At 41.4% G+C, this 17,029-nt stretch overlaps 1 protein-coding gene across 3 annotated transcripts in view; it reads right to left on the reverse strand.

Annotated features, from left to right (window-relative positions):
* Positions 1-927: 927 nt before the first annotated feature.
* The window catches only part of SLC9A7 (solute carrier family 9 member A7), a 183,330-nt gene continuing 167,228 nt past the window's right edge, over positions 928-17,029 (reverse strand). For 2 of the 3 annotated variants that reach the window (XM_004612898.2, XM_055120492.1), the window contains 2 exons: positions 11,458-11,563; positions 928-7,053 (listed from right to left, as the gene is read on the reverse strand). In XM_004612898.2, the coding sequence (XP_004612955.2) occupies positions 6,802-7,053; positions 11,458-11,563 (358 nt within the window). In that variant the 3' untranslated portion in view covers positions 928-6,801. The remainder of the gene's footprint in view (positions 7,054-11,457; positions 11,564-17,029) is intronic. The other variant, XM_055120491.1, reaches the window with a different exon arrangement.

The raw sequence follows: 17,029 nt of genomic DNA on the forward strand, positions 1-17,029 counted from the left end.
AAGAGATACTTGAGGCTTGCAAGGCAGCTCTCCTGGCAACATCTTGCCACAGACTCAGAGCACAGCACTCAGGCCAGATTAATCATTCCTCACCCTAGCAGGGTCCAAATCTAGTTATCACTGTTTGGATCATGACAACATTTGTCCATGATCAAGCTCTTAACTTATAGTTAAGCATTAGGCGCTTTGGCCAGGCCCATCTCCATGCTAGGGTAGCACACAACTCACCGCTTGCCCTGGGTCCGACTTGCCCTGGGACCCTGCTTTTGGGGGTGCTAGGAAGTAAGGGCAGCTGAGGCTTAGGTTGAGAGAACAGATGCCCAGGAGGAAAATATCATGTAGAGTCAAATGACTCCCAGGTTACAAAAGCATAACATTTGCTAAGTCTTCCTGTGTCCATACAAAAAGGACATTGCTCTGAATAAACTGTGCAAAGGACTCAAGGAGAAGAAAAAAACAGTATTTACAAGTCAAAAGAACACTAAGAAAGAAGCTACAAATAAACAAAGAGGAATGGGAGCACTGTAACTGGAGTAACCCAATAAACCTAAACTACCTGAGGCTATATTATCCTACAGAGGAGAAAAACTTGTAGAAATAACCACTCTGTGAGGGAAAGGAACAGATGAAGAATAGGACCATACTGCATTCTATTAACATTATATAAATAATTGGTTTTGCTTTTGAGATCCCAAGCAGTCACTCCCAGTGATACTTAGCCAACAGGGCCTGTCAGTTGAATGTTAGGGGCTATTAGTTCTGTGGGCTACCAGAGTGATACCCTGTATTGCTCAGGAACCTCAGAATTACACCAAGTGGTACCCAGAGAGCCACGCAGTCTTAGGTTTTGAACATATTGAGCATATGCTCCTGAACCCTGAATTATCTCCCCAATCCAGAGATGATACTATAAAACACAAAGCAAGATTAACTTAGCCAGTAAACATTTTTATTTTGGATTTTGTAAAAAAAAAAAAAGAAAGCCTTGAGAAAAAAATGTGTTAAATATCAGTAAAGGGCAGGGAAACATGTGACTAGCTTTACAATATAATCTAAACATACACACAAAGGCAAACATTAAGTCAAATGCTAGGGAAAGGTAGCACTTTGGGGGGTCTAACAGCAGTTTTCCTTATTGCACATAAAAGTTGCTGATACTCCAAGTCTTCACTTTTTCACAGTTAAACATACTTTAATATTATTTTATAGAACATGTTTATTTATACAACATAGTATAATGTTAATTTTATAAAACCACCAGTTTGCTACTGTTGAATGGATGTAGAAGACAAAATTCTCCCCAATTACACGTGAAAGCTCTCTATAAAAAATTCCCCGGGTCACATTATCCTGTGTTAAATTCACCCTATTCCTCTACTTTTAAAATTTTCTTTTTAGCAATTCATTGAGTCTTGGTGGCCTCCCATTTAATCATTTTAGTAGGCACAGTAAAACTTCCTAAGTAAGAAGTACCAGGTGTATTTTTGTACAAAATGAAAACAAAAACCTAGGAGATGAACCCTACTATGAAGTCACACTTTGAGTAAGTTATTTCAGTGATAAATCCCAAATTCATTAATTTAACACCCAAGTGAAAACCATGGCTTTGCTTTCCCAAAGCCCACAACCAGAATGATCACAACAAGTCAGTCCCCAAAATTACCCATGCAGTTAGCCACCCAGGGGCTGACACTGGACCTTAACCATTTAAAAAAGGCTTTAGACAGCAAATGTAGAGATCTTCATGATGTTTACAGTTTCTCCAACACATACAGATGCTGATAATTTTCCAGAGGCCAAGGTTAGTTAACCATGACATTTGGCAATTCTATTGAGCTTTTTTTAAAAAGGGGGGTGGGTTGTCAGCATAAGAGAGTGACCTCTCCAAGTGCTCTCCTATTTGTTTCAGACCCTTTCAAAAGGCAGAACAGGCAAAACCGTCTTTCATTACCAAGGCCCATGTAGCAGAAAAACGGCTGCTTATGGGGGCAATGGTTGAAGTATATACCCTGCTTATAAAAATAAAACTAACATCAAAAACTTTGGTTTTCCTCTTTACATTTCTGCTAGCACTGGGTGACAAGACAAAGATGCATTTGTGAATTTTAAAACACTCTACTTATGAAAAATGATTTATTTCTTGATCTTGTTTCGAAAGGACTGTCAAAGAGCCTACATGCTTTTTATCATTGACACTAGCATTGGGATTCTATAGTATTTCTTTGTCTATTGTTCTCACTAGGTTTAGGATAGGGGAAGGTAGTTTTAGATATAAGAGTGGTGAAGCATTCAGAAGGGTTATTTCTAAACTCTTGGCCACTAGATTCCTTCAACTTACTGTATGAGAGTGCAGCAACTGACACTGGCAAACCAGTCTCACAAAAACAACATAAGAACTCAATAATGCCAGTCTGATGTATTTGACAGATTATCTCCTCCAGTAACTCATCTAAAAATCAGTACCAAAAGGTAGGCATGATACTTGCCAAGATCTCCATTTTCAGAGTAAACTAAGGCCCATGTATGTATTGAATCATCTGACTTTCCAACAACTCTCATTCCAAATGACATTTTACAACAGTAAAATCAGTTCTCTGGTATACCTCTTAGAACTTACAATAGGTAGGTTTCTAACTAGGTGATTTTTACTTCAAATGACCCAATTATCCTGCTACCAATCTCCCTGGAGTACACCAGTCAGGTTTCTGCATTTAGAAATCATGATGTTCACATAAAATACATGACAAAATTGCATTAACTCCTACTGTGGACAAAGTAAAGAAGCAATATGATTGAGGGTAGGGGTGGTGGATGAGGCATGAAATACACCAATATTTAGGCAAGAACTGATAATTCTTTGCCACCTATGCAGAAATATTCTTGGAGAGCTGACATAATCTTTCTGCATGTTTCCTAAAAAGATTTCCATTACTTAATCAAACCCAAAGAGGTCATTTTTAGTTCTTGAGAACACGGCCCAGTGAGTGTTCCTTGCTGTTAGGTGAAATATTTGCTACTGCAGTGTGAATTTTGGCTACAAGTTATAATGCTCATTTGGTCATCTCAGTAAGTCCCTTGGACTGTCAGAGTTGATTTAGTCACATATGCCTCTCTTATACTTGTTTCTCAAGAAGAGATGCAGCCTTGCATAATTCCAAGCGTATTTCTTTAGGACAGAAAGTTCTAATATCCTTGTAGTCCCCAACAAAATGATTAAAAGAAAAATCACGGGTTTATTTCCCCCCCCCCCGTCAATGCTATACAATTTTTTTCATCTTAATTACAGGTCACCACTAACACTTCGTAACAGCAAAGTGATTATATAACTTTCTACTTGGGTATTAGCTTTGACAGTAAACTCTCTCACCTTTATTCTGAGTACTTTATTCTGAGTAATCTAAGGAGATTTAACCCTAGGTTAAATAGAAAAGATAGTTTCTCAAATACCATGTTTGCTTGGTCAGCTTTTAGCTTGGACAAAAAACCCTGTTTTCCACAGGGTAAAGATGAAAGGTCTAAAATTCTCATACTCTTCGTTCTAAAATTGTCAGACACTTCAAGTCACCCTTCTTTCCCTTTCCTGCTCGAAGGTTGTCAAGTGTGACCTACACCCGTACTTCATGAAGTAGGTGCCTGATTTCTGCAAAGATCATTAGCAAGAAATATTTTCACAGCTGTCTAGTCTGTATTATTCATTAACACTCAATTCATTTGTTTCACATGATTAATATTTTTTTTAAAATAAAACCTCATTTGCTAAATCATTGTTTAAAAGAAGGTTCCAAATACGGGTCACTGTACTTTCTAGAATAAAGGTTTAACCCTCACTATAAACTAGAACTCCCTAGGGTCTGAAACAAAGCATGGAAGCCAGGCTCCCTTCCAAGCCTAGGGAATGGAAATCTCTGAGGGCGGGGTCCATACATTGGGGTTATATTAAAAACAACTGGTTAGGTCATTCTAATGTGTAGCCAACACTTGTAACCTCTGTTCTAGAGAATATGACTCTGCTGAATAGTCAGCCCTCATCCTTGAACAAATATGGTCAGAAGATATGTTGGGGTTACCCTCTCAGAGGAATTCTGGCTGTACCATTACTCAGCAGTTTCAATCCAAATATGTCAGACTGGTGGAAGATCCTTGGCCTGGAGTTAAATGATTAAAAGCTTCATGGCACCCCACTTTCTCCCTTGGCATAGGCACAGAGCTTCTAAGGTGAAATAATTTTCACAAACAGACTCACTTGCTGAGAGATAAGGTCAGGATTATGCTCTTCATTTTGCAAACGAAAATGAGAACTATACACATCAGTGACTCACTCTGCTGCTGCACCGAGTAAAAGACCCAAACAAATAACCATGGTCCTAGCTAAATTCTGTTCTTGGTAAATCTCCATGGGCTTCTGTTTAGGTAGGTCAGAATAAAATGTATATACTTCAGACTACAAACTCCTCTAGTGTGGGAGTGTTGGGGAACATAAACATTTACAGGGGATCTACATGTAGAAAGGGAGACTAGTTAGTTACTTTTATGTCCTATGAGAACAATTTTCATGAGATGCTAAGAACTCTCTAGAAAACCAACCAAACAACAAAAGCAAGAGGTTAATGAAGAGAGGCTGTGGTCTATCTTGCTGGCTCCTTCCACGGAGCCAGATTGAGATTCCAAGAGTTTCGGAACCTTACTAGTTAAGAGAGCAAGGCTTTATCAAGACCTGGCCAAAGAGCCAATCAGCCTTTCTATCTCTGCACAAAGGAAGCACACTTCAAAGTCTCCCCTTTTATGTTGACATGTCCTGGTTGGTGATAACTGAGATAACACTATTGAATAAACCCCCTGGTGCTGGCTCCATGTGCAAGCACATAGACACATCTCTGGTCTTCTGCTAAGCCTGGTAGCTGCTATCTGCAGCCCATGACATATGACCTCCCATTCAGGGGTTGTCTAAGAAAGTTGTTTCTGTATCTGTGAGTTGTAAGTTCTATTTAGTCCTTCACAGGCCTAGATAACCTGAGGCCTTGTGAGTTAATGTGTTATTCAGCATTTTTTCAAACCTGTAAAGTCATGAATGACCAGGTAAAAATCAAAGTAGACTTTTTGTATAGATAGAGAAGAATAAAAATCACCCTGTTTATTGCATTGAACCTTATGAAATTGCCATTCCTTCCATTTATAATGGCCGATACAGCAATTTCCTATGGCTCAATACAAGAATGATTTTTTTTTAGTGGCTTGCTCAAAATGTTCATTTAAAAACATAGTGTGAAGCAATGCCATATTTAAGAATGAATCCTGAAAAATGTGAGCTGAGCAGATTAAATGGTTAATTTCATTATGGACAGACTAGACTGAATGCCTCTTTTGTCTGCCACAATGAGAAAAATGCCCACATTTCACAAAAGCAATTATTAGAAATCGAGTTTTCAAATATACTAGCATGAAAGCAGAGAGATATGTGGAGACACACAAGAGTCTCATTTACAAGAGTTCTTTAAGTATTGTCACCTATTATAGGTCTGGTCAGATAGAATAGTTCACCCACAAAGAACCTAAACCATAAGTTTTGAACCACATTCATGCATAAAGCTGATAGAAGATTTCCCAAAAACTCAGAAAATGACTCTTCTCAACACCAGCGCTGAAATAGCTGGATTTTTAATCTGATTTGAGATAGGAATTCTCAAGGGGTTTAGTCAAGTTTCATTTTCAATTAACTTGCCTCTGATTCCTCAGGTGGCAATGACATCTCATATATTTATTAGAACAATATCTTGTATAGTTTTTTTTTTGCAGTAAACTTTTTCACAGCAAGATTCTTCCCTCTGGACCTCTGGATACTAGTCTATTTCCCCCTTAGGCTTCTTGGTGTCTTTTCTTCCCCAAATAAAAGCATAGCACAAAGGTGGCTGTTATTTCTAAACCCACAGTAGATATGTCAGTCCTAGGAATCATTTCTCAGGCAGTTAGCTCATAAGGCAGCCCTCAATAGTTGATCGAATTTTTTTTTTTTTGGCCATGTCATCATGATCAGTTTCGAAAAGCGTTTCTCTGGTCCTCATGTTAATTCAAAAACAACAGCACAACACTATTTTGCCTTTGGTTTTAAACATTTCAGTAACTTCTTCTTTATGGAGCTTTCCAGAGAAGGAATTTATAATTCTTTCCCCCATGGTGAAACATTCATGGATCTATTTTCCAATTCGTCAGTCTAGAGAAAACACAGGTAGCAAAAACAAGAGTCAGGAATCCTGACATGAGGTTGCAGCCATGAGGCCATTCAATTTGCTTTTTCCTGTTTCATGACCCATTTTCACACCAACTTCCTATAATCCTTGGAGGTTCAATCTCAATTGCCTGCCTTCATGATCTGGCCTGTTCTCACCTAACTTGATATTCTGACAGGCAGCTGGCTAGCCTTGCACAGCTGCATATGGCAAGGGAGCCTCTCCTGGAAGGAAGACCCCACACCCGCTACACTTGGGTCGGTTACAGCAGGTGACTGAATTAAGAGAACAGGAAAGCATGCTATTTTGGTTTGGCTTTGTTTAACTCTGAACGGTGTGCTACTATGTGGAAAATGGGAATAGATCTGCATTTGTCTTGATTCAGAGATACTTCCGCCTCAACACCTGCAGCCTGGATTGCAGTTTAAATAGGAAAAGATATTTTCAGGTCCCCCAAAATCGAACAGATAGTTCCATTCAATTAACGCCCCACCTCAAATAGCACTGGACTTGCAGCCATCCTCACCCCACTGGTGGGCCCACCCCCTACTGCTTCAGGGATTGGGGTGGGGCAAAGTCATGCATTATCCTCTAGGGGAAATACTAGGCGGGTGCCCCGGTTTGAAACCTTCTGGTCTCCCATTCCCAGGTCTTGTTCCAGCACCTCCTCGGAGCCGTTCTTGGTTCTCCGACTGTCCTCGAGATTCATGGAGGCTGCATGAGAGCCTGAGGAGCCATTTGCAGTCACGGTGCTGTCCCCGTAGGTCAGGGTGAGGTCACCCTCAGTCAGGATGAAATCCGAGTCTTCCTCCCTCAGAGGCTCTTGGTTCTGAAAAGTAGCAACATCACCAATAAAAAGTGGGAGAGGCTGGAGCACAGCGGGGAGGGGCTGGAGCATAGTGGAAGGGGCTGGAGTACACTTGGGGAGGGTGCTTGCTTTGCGTGCCAATGTGGTTTCAAGCCCTGGCATCGAATTTGGTCCCCTGAGCGTGTTATGAGTGATTCCTGAGTGCAGAGACAGGAGTGGCCCCCAAACAAACAACCCCCCTTTGCAAAGTGGGATGTTGCTATCTTCGCAGGGAGGGGCCTGGGGTCAGTGTCAACTCTACCCAAACTCACCTCCTTTATCTGTGAAGCAGGGTTAGGAAACTTGTCTGCCTTTTGCTTCTAGCATGAAAACTGGATGAACAATATACGTATGGATTTAATGGAAAGCGCTCTTTCCTGAGCAAAGATGGCAGAAAGTAGATCTGATTTTAAAAGCCCGATAACTTGGGATTAGTGTCAAAAGGGAAGAGGGGAGAGCAATTTGATTTGTTTCCCAGCCCACTGGAAGAGATGGGGTCACTGAGCAAACCTGCAAATAAGTTTCAGGGTTTCTCCTCTCTAGTTAGGTCTTCTGGGTGAACTTCCTGGCCACATAAACTATTTTAACATGTCTGGCTTACATCTGAATTATTCTGCCTTGGTCAGTCATTGGGGATGATGTTCTCATCATTGTTTGTTCAACAATATTTTGAAAGTCCTTCCTGTTAACACCGGAAAACCCTAATAGGAAACACTCAGAATAGGAAACACTCAGAAAGATGCGGCCAGTGAGGGGGAAAAGTACACTGCATTGAGCATCTACTATGTGCCTGTCAAGAAGGCCAGCAGGACTCTCATTTGATCCATACTTCTCCCCTGTGAAAGGGAACAAATAGTAAGTCACAGTGAAGAACATCTGTAAGAAGAGAACCTGGGAACCGTGAAGGAGGCTGGTTGCCCAGCTGGGAGGAAGCTAAAATCGGCTGTGTGCTGCCTCTAGACTGGTTCTACCCAGAGACCTGAAGTAAAAAATCACTGTGTTAGGGTATTTTATACGAAATAGGAATTGTAGTAAAACAAATAAGGTTGGGGAGGGGGCGGGGCAGCCATGGCCAAGATGCAGCTATTTAAAATGATCAGAGAGCTGGGAGGCGATCTTGAAGCAAGATGAGTCATTTATAACCTGCACTCTCCGGGGAGTTTAATGAGCAAAGCAAGAGACTGTGTGTATTCCCCGGCTCTTCACCCTGCCCTGGACCCAGCACCCAATGTGGGGAGCTTCTTGTTTCAGTTGTAGATGTATGATTTCAAATCCCTCTGGGTAAACTGCTGCCCTCCCAAGCTCATGTGCAGCCCGCGTTCTCTCTATGATGGAAACTCCTCTATTCATGACAAAGAATCTGCCTCTGACTCCCTCCCAGCCACTGCTCACCCACACTGCCCAATGTCATCGGCAGATTCTCCTTCTGTGCTCCATCTAGATCTGACACCATCCCAGGCCAATGATCTCCTCTTGCTAGCACCCTCCTTTAGGGGCTTAGCTTCCATGAAGGCCTGTTAAATGCACTAACTTCAGGGTGACTGGCCGTTGCTTGTAAGCCTCTCCAGCCCCAGCTTGTCCCTCTGTACTCATTGGTGAGAAGCCTCTACTTGTTTTCTAGATGGTTTCTCAGTGATGTTCACTTCTCCCCGTGTTACAATGTGATGCCACTTAAGTCATGCTCCCACTTTTTAAAAACACAGTTCCTCTTGTCTGCTACCTCAAACCCTGACTGGAATGGGGCAGGCTGCAAAGAAAGCAAACTCCTCTACTCAGGCAGATCATTGTTCTCAAATGCACTCCGAACTTCCAAATTTCCTCCTTTTCAATTAATGTTCTAGAAAGTTCTGAAATTCAATTTGCTCTGTGATCATTTTCTGACCAACAAATGGCATCATGTTCCCCGTTTCAGCATGTCCCATTTCTTCTGATCAGATATGCGTTAAGCAATAACTTTTTTGTTCCTGTCTCTCAAAATACCTTTGCCAGGGCTCTGAACTCCCAATTTTCAAAGGGAAACTCTCCAAGCACGTATTTTACTGTTTCAAGGTTTGGAGCCATGGAAGGATAGAAAGGAATATGAACTGATGGTAGGTGAGGATAATTCAGCAAATGGAGCCAAGCACCTCCCCAGCAACACAGCAAAAGTCCTCCCCCCACAAGCATGAACCTTTTCACTCTGACGCTTTACAGTGGGAAGCAAGACAGAAGAATACAAGACTTTCTATTGACCTCTTCCATTACAAAACTCCCACGGTCCAGAACAAGAGCACACAAATAAAGGGTCATTCAGAATCAGGGTGATGGAAAGCTTGGTGGAGGAAGGACTTCCCCAGTCTAAGTTCAATGACAGCAACAGGCAGGTGAGGAAAGCAATCTCCTCAGTCTTGAATTGTACACAACAGCACCAACAAGTTTTATCAAGCTGCAAGTCTGTCTAGCTAGCTGGTGAAGACAGAGATGAAAACCTATATAAGTAACTGGAGTGCTGTGGGAATGTTCACATTCTAAATCATTCTAGGTCATTTTCATTAACTGGAAGAACACTGTTTTCTAGGTGGACTCCAAACCAAAGTGGTTCAGAGCTAGTGAGCTAATGATTCATGGCCACTTTTAGCTCTCTCCCAGAGAAACTTGGCAGAGTATAAAATGCTTCACAGGTGTTGGGTGACAGTCATGCAGTGACTGCAGTCCGAAGAATGGAGACCCTCGTGAGCATCTAACTCCATAAGAGAGCCCCTCCACGGGAATTACCACTGGGTTCGCAAGATTCCTTAGGTTTGCAAAGCTTCTGGGCTGGAGAGAGAGAACGGCAGGTAGGGCACTTGCCCTGCACATGGCCAAACTGGGTTTGCACGCTGCCATCCCATATGGTTCCCAAGCACTGGCAGGAGAAATTTCTGAGTGCAGAGCCAGGAATATATGATGCCTGAGGAGCATGAGGTGTGGTCCAAACACAAACAACAATAACAAAAAAATGCCACACCAAAATAAGTTTGCAAAGCTTCCACTGATGCTTCACTGTCATGTTTGGTCGGAAAAAAATCAAAGACAAGGCCACCGTGGAACTAAAATATTTCACCAGGCACAAGCAGCTTGCTTGGGGAGGTAAGCCCTGGTGCTCCGGTGGATGTGAAAGTGTCAAGTTCTGTACCTGCTCACCAGGGCTTTTCGACTCTTGCCTTCCCCCTGCGAGAGCAAAGGAGCAGCCCAGTGGCCCGGGTGACCTGGAACAGAGTCCGCTCTTGGCATAGCAGTGGCAGGTTCAGGCCACAGGATGACTAAATATTGATTCTCAGATCAAAGTCCTGCTAATTGAGGAGATATATATTCCCTCATATTATGGGGGCTCTGATTTGGCTGCCCTTTAGCATTGAAAGTGCTTACTCCACTCTACTCTGGGACCCAAACCTAGCTGGTGTCTATTCCCATTTACTCTCTACATCACCTGAATGCTCACCACCTCTCCCAAGCCAGTTTGACTGCAACTGGTTAGGGCCCTTCTCTTTCAGCTCTGGGCTTGGTGTTTGGTGTGGTCACCAAGCATCAAATAGAACACAGGTTCTATGCAAATAATTGTAAACCTGCATTAGGCCCTCAGCTCTGTCAATTACAAAATCCTGGGACTTTTCTCATTTGAAACACTACAGAGTCTGCTGAGTCACAGATATGTCCAAGAGATTAAACTTGTCCTTTGCGTGTTGTGACACTCAACACAAATGGGAAGGGGGTATTTTCTCCAGGGTTGTAAGGGTTGTATGCAGGACATGACTGGGATGGTAGAGAAGACATGGAAAAGGAAGAAGAAAAGCCTTTTCCTACTCTCCAGTCTAACCTTTTCACGGTTGTTTGCTCTCTCTACTTTTATGCCTAGCAACCTATACAAGGAGCTGGAACTCAGGGCCCTACATCTAAGATATCCAATACAGAATGCATGCTTTTCATCCCATGGTAGAATTGGAAAATGACAAGCGAAACATCTCACCGTAAAATACTTGTGCCAAGAATTCATATGTGGGAGAAATTCCTTGAGTCTCATAGTATACATATTGGTACCTTAGTATTTAATTCTCATAGCCAATTGGTGATACTATGCCTGTTTTAGAGATAGGAAAATGGAAGCACAGAGCATGTACATAGTCTGTCAGGGTTTGAATTTGAATCCAGCTGTTCCCATTCCAGATTCAGTGTTCTTTGAGAGCTGCTGGTGTTTCAGAGAAACCATTACCCTGATCAAAGTTTTCTCTGTTATGGAAGTTGCCATTTCTGATAGTTGAGTGGTAAATCTGTGAATTCGGAGACCAGTGCAAAAAACCTCTTCTTTCTTGGAAAGAGACTATCCCTGGTCTTGTGAGCAGGGATGCAAAACTGATTTGTCATACTTACATCATATACTTGGGGGCTGGTCAGGCATCGGGCCAGCAAGCCACACCAGGCTGGAAGAGTGGTGGTTAGTGGTGGGCCACTGTGTGTAAGGATAGGCTTCAAGTAACTTTAGAGTGAGAATTAAGGAAAAAATGTCAATAAAGAAAACACACACACAGTACAATGTTTAGAAATCCACAGGAGTAAATCCCCCAACATTCTAAACACAAAACAGGCTCTTTATCCCACTTGAAGTCGGCAACTATCTGAATCAAAGATTCAACTATGTTCCATGAAACTTAATTTTTAACCATTCACTCTCAAGTTGGAGATGCTCAATTTTAGGTTAAAACAGAGTTCGTGCTGATAAATTAGAACACCCTTCTCCCTTCTTTGTTGAGCTGGATGAGAAGCTTGGTGCCGATCAGCAACACAGATTTTCATACGTCATCACTTAGATTTTGAAAGCAGAAGTGAGTGCACTTGGACTGAAGAATTGCATTCAGCAGTTCTTCCCCATATTCTTCTTATAGAAGAAGACCCAGAGACCACGTGGTAGAAATGTCTAAGATGGATAGGATCATAGACACCCTGGACTACTGCAAAGGAAGAGACTGACACTTGACACTCAGGCCATTCTCTCATGCTGCCCCTCTCCTAGACACAATTCAACTCTCCAATACAGTTCTTCAACTTTAGCACAACTGACATTTGGGGTCAGATCAATCTTTGTAGTACACAATGGTATGGGAGTATGAGGTGTGTCATGTGCATTATAGGATATCCAGCAACATCCCTGGTCTCACCCCACTGGATGTCAGTAGTAGCACTCCTAACACCTCTCTCAGATGTGATAACCTAAATGTCTCCAAACATTGTCACATGGTCCTCAGGAGGCAAACTTTCCTTGATTAAGACAGTTCTCTACACTACTAGGCAGAGCATTTGTGTTGTCAAATGAATGCTGGAAGCACCATGAAACATGGGCGACATTATGAAGGAACCAAGACCATTTTCTGATACCCCCAGTCTTAAGTAATGTAGAAAAATGTGGAAAATGTAGAAAAATGTGAGTACTCATACAACCACCTCAAATGCAGAAATAAGCAAGGGACTTTATTTGGGGGGGTTGCATACTTTCTATAAAATTATCTATCTATCTATAATGAAGACACCGTTATTTACAAAGTTGTTCATAACAGGGTTTTAGGCATCCAGTGTTCCAACATTAAGCCCACCAGTGTCACCTTCCCTCCACCAATGTTCCCAGGTTCCCTTTCAATGCCCTCCTCCTCTGCTTCCTTGGCAGGCATGTTTTTGAATTTAGTTACTGTAGTTTGGGTCTCCTATTGCAGTGATGCTCGCTCTGTTGTATATATATAATCTCTTTACCACAGATTTGCTAGGGGTCCCTGCCCCTGTTGTCTCCTGCCCAACTCTTCTTACTCATGTCCCATATATTTCATTCTTTCCATGTCCTTTTCATTTCTGTCATCTAGGGTCCAGGGTAATCTTGGTATATCTCGTTTGATACACTGAGCAAGGGATATTAAAGGAAAGTGGGATGGGATCTGGAGAAATAGTACAGGGGCTAAGTCTCTTTCCTTACATGTGGCCAATCTTGGTTTGAATCCTTGGCACCACAAGTATGATCCCCTGAACACCACCAGGAAGTACCCCTGAGCATAGAGCTAGAAGCAACTCCTGAGTACAAGTGGTTTTGGCCACAAAAGGAAGGAAGGAAGGAAGGAAGGAAGGAAGGAAGGAAGGAAGGAAGGAAGGAAGGAAGGAAGGAAGGAAGGAAGGAAGGAAGGAAGGAAGGAAGGAAGAGAAAGGAAGGAAAGAGAGAGTGAGGGAAGGGGAAATGAAAGAAAAAGAAAAACCAGAGGAAGGAAAGAAAGGAGAGATGAAAGATGAAAGAAAAAGAGAAGGAAGAAAATTAAAGAGAGGAAAGAAAAAGGAAAAGAGAAAGAGCGAAAGAGAGAAGGAAAGAAAGAAAGAAAGAATGAAAGAAAGAAAGAGAGAAAGGAGATGAAAGAAAAAAGGAAGGAAGGAAAGCAGGAAGGAAGGGAGGAGATGATAGAAAAAGAAAAAAGAAGGAAGAAAAGGAGGGCAGAAAGAAGGAAGGAAAGGAGATAAAAAATAAAGAAAAAAGGAAGGAAAGAAGGAAGGAAGGAAGGAAGGAAAGAAGGAAGGAAGGAACGAAGGAAGGAAGGAAGGAAGAAAGGAAGGAAGGGAGGGAGGAAGGAGGGAAGGGAGGGAGGGAGAGAGGGAGGGAAGGAAGGAAGGAAGGAAGGAAGGAAGGAAGGAAGGAAGGAAGGAAGGAAGGAAGGAAAGAAGGAAGGAAGGAAGGAAGGAAGGAAGGGAGAAAGGAGGGAGGGAGGGAAGAGGGAAGGAAGGAAGGAAGGGAGAAAGGAGGGAGGGAGGGAAGAGGGAAGGAAGGAAGGGAGGGAGGGAGGGAGGGAAGAGGGAAGGAAGGGAGGGAGGGAGGGATGGAATGAGGGAGGGATGGAAGGAGGGAGGAGAAAGAGAAAGAGAAAGAAAGGAGAGGAAGGAAGGAGAGATGAAAGAAAAAGGAAGGAAAAGAAAAAGAAGAAAGAAAGGAAAAAAGAAAGAAAGAAAGAAAGAAAGAAAGAAAGAAAGAAAGAAAGAAAGAAAGAAAGAAAGAAAGAAAGAAAGAAAGAGAAAGAAAGAAGCAAAGAAAAGGAAGGAGAGAGGGAGGGAAGGGGAAATGAAAGAAAAAGAAAAACCAGAGGAAGGAAAGAAAGGAGAGATGAAAGAAAAAGAGAAGGAAGAAAATTAAAGAGAAGAGAGGAAAGAAAAAGGAAAAGAAAAAGAGCGAAAGAGAGGAAGAAAGAAAGAAAAAGAGAGAAAGAGAGAAAGAGAGAAAGAAAGAAAGAAAGAAAGAAAGAAAGAAAGAAAGAAAGAAAGAAAGAAAGAAAGAAAGAAAGAAAGAAAGAAAGAAAGAAAGAAAGAAAGAAAGAGAGAAAGGAGATGAAAGAAAAAAGAAAGGAAGGAAAGGAGGAAGGAAGGGAGGAGATGATAGAAAATGAAAAAAACGAAGAAAGGAAAGGAGGACAGAAGGAAGGAAGGAAAGGAGATGAAAGATAAAAGAAAAAAGGAAGGAAAGAAGGAAGGATGGAAGGAAGGAAGGAAGGAAGGAAGGAAGGAAGGAAGGAAGGAAGGAAGGAAGGAAGGAAGGAAGGAAGGAAGGAAGGAAGGAAGGAAGGAAGGAAGGGTGTCACAGCTGTTCATGCTCAAGAGAGGACTGCTCTGAGCACCTCAACAACTTCTCTTAGAGCAGCACAGAAGACAAGCTATAGACAAAATTAAAGACAAGCCAGAAGATACTTCTAGTTGCAATTTACTCAACAAAGAAGGTTGTGCAGTCTCTGCCAGACCTCTGTATAAACAGAACAAGCTTTCTTTGGCCACTGGTCTCTAATCACAAATCTGGGAACAATCCTCATAAGCCTCTCAGTTCTCCTGTGTCTTTAGCTCAGAAGCTGACAGCACTTGCTTTGAAGACTGATTAATCTAAGAATCACAGGAGGAGCCTAGAGGTGACCTTCCCTTTTCCTGTACCACCATTCAAAGAAAAGTAACTTTCTCCCCAAATTCATTTTCTTAAAAGGAGAAAATATACACATAGAGGTTTTGGAATATTCAAATTGTTGGAAAGGCAAGCAATGGAATCTCAATTCTCTCCTCCACCCAGTTATGGTAATTATCATTACTCCATTAGAGAATACATCTTTCCCCTATTTCTTAGTTTATAAACTTTAGTCAGAGACTTTTAGTTTCCTCCTATGAAGGATGGTAAATTTAATTTTACAACCTTGCCTCTGTTTTCCAATACTTTTTACTTTCCAATTTTTATTAGAACTAATTTTATACTATAGATATGTAATTGACATGTGTCCATTCATATTTGTCACACTAAGAGAGTCGTGTACTCTGGAACCAAGTATCTTCCTTTAGTTAAGGGATTTCCCTTCTCCTATTACTTCTTTGATATTTCTTTTCTTTCACAGTCTTCCCTCTCAGATTCTGTTAAAGTAACTGAGGACCATCTGGATCTAACTTCTACATCTTCAAACTCCTCTCATGTATGGCTCTGAAATTTGCTCTAATTTTTAGAGACTTTTGCCCCCCTGCAGCTTTATATTCCAGATCAAAAATTTGGCCTTTACCATGCAACTAAACTACCATTATACTATTCATAATTCTCTGAACCATTGATTTCTAAGAGTTTCTTCTCTTTTGCTCCCTTTTCCAACAACCTGCTATTGTATTATAGCCAGATAATGTATGTTTCATATTTATGATGAGTCTCACATTCAAGCTAATTAACATACCCATTGCCTTACATATTCACCTTTTCTTGTGTGTATGCCTGGGAGCACTTCAGAACTCTCAGCAAATTTCCAGTACATGTTACATTTTATTGGCTACAAGTTATCACGTTATTTAGTTCTCCAGAACTTATCTATGTTATAACTAAAAGTTTATACTCTATGACCAATAGGAGACCCTGTTTCTCAAATATAAGGATTTTAGTATTTAATGTCCTAAATTATTTAATAATGTCAGCAAATAACCCCCCTGCCCCATGTCTTTACTTAATTTCTCACTTCTGCAAGCAAGCGGGAGCATTCTTTTTTGTTGTTGTTTTTGTTTTTAGCTTTTTGGGTCACACCCAGCGATGATCAGGAGTTATTCCTGGTTCTGCACTCAGGAATTACTCCTGGCAGTGCTCGGGGGACCATATGGATGCTGGGAATCGAACCCGGGTTGGCGGTGTGCAAGGCAAATGCCCTACCCACTGTGCTATCGCTCCAGCCCCAAGCGGGAGCATTTTTACCATACCAAAATGAGGGCAAGGTTTACTGTGGGGATAAAATTCTTGGTGACCTCAAGATCAGTTTCTCCACCAAGCCTTCTGCAAGGCAGGGTTTCTACTTTCTATAGAGATCTATGACATGAAGAGAAAATCAATAGCTATCAATTGATCTGTTGACACAAAAGTACCTGTTATACCTGTTTCTAACAACATCCTTTAATAAGTAACCAAAAAATAGTGTCTCAAGACTCACTCTGCTCTTGGACTATAATTTCCTCTGCCAAAATTCTTTCTATCTGTGGTTTTCCAATGAGTTAAAAATATTTCTTGTGTGATTTTCATAAACACTGGGCAGATAAGGTAAGTATATGTATGCTGAGACTCTCGACTGAATCTAGAAGTCCATCTATCATATTTTTCCAGGTTTATTCATAGAAGGAATTACCATCCTTGCTCCTGCTGACCTTGTCTAAATGAACTCTTCTCTGATAGAACGAAAGCCAACTTTTTTGTGTTTGATCATTTATGGAATTACAGAAAGAATGATGGGCATCTTCCTCATCTATTCAGACACAGTATCATTAGTATCATATTCTGTCCTTTGTTTCCTCCAAACTGAAAAGTAGGAACCCTAAAGTCACTAAAATTTGTATTCAGACTAGATTTTAGAAATTATTCTTTCCTCTTCAAAGAATCTCTCTTTTGCCTAGCCCTATTATAGTACAATTAACAATTCATACATTGAATATA

The sequence above is a fragment of the Sorex araneus genome, chromosome X (genome assembly GCF_027595985.1).
Source record: "Sorex araneus isolate mSorAra2 chromosome X, mSorAra2.pri, whole genome shotgun sequence".
In the NCBI taxonomy this organism is placed as follows: Eukaryota; Metazoa; Chordata; class Mammalia; order Eulipotyphla; family Soricidae; genus Sorex; species Sorex araneus.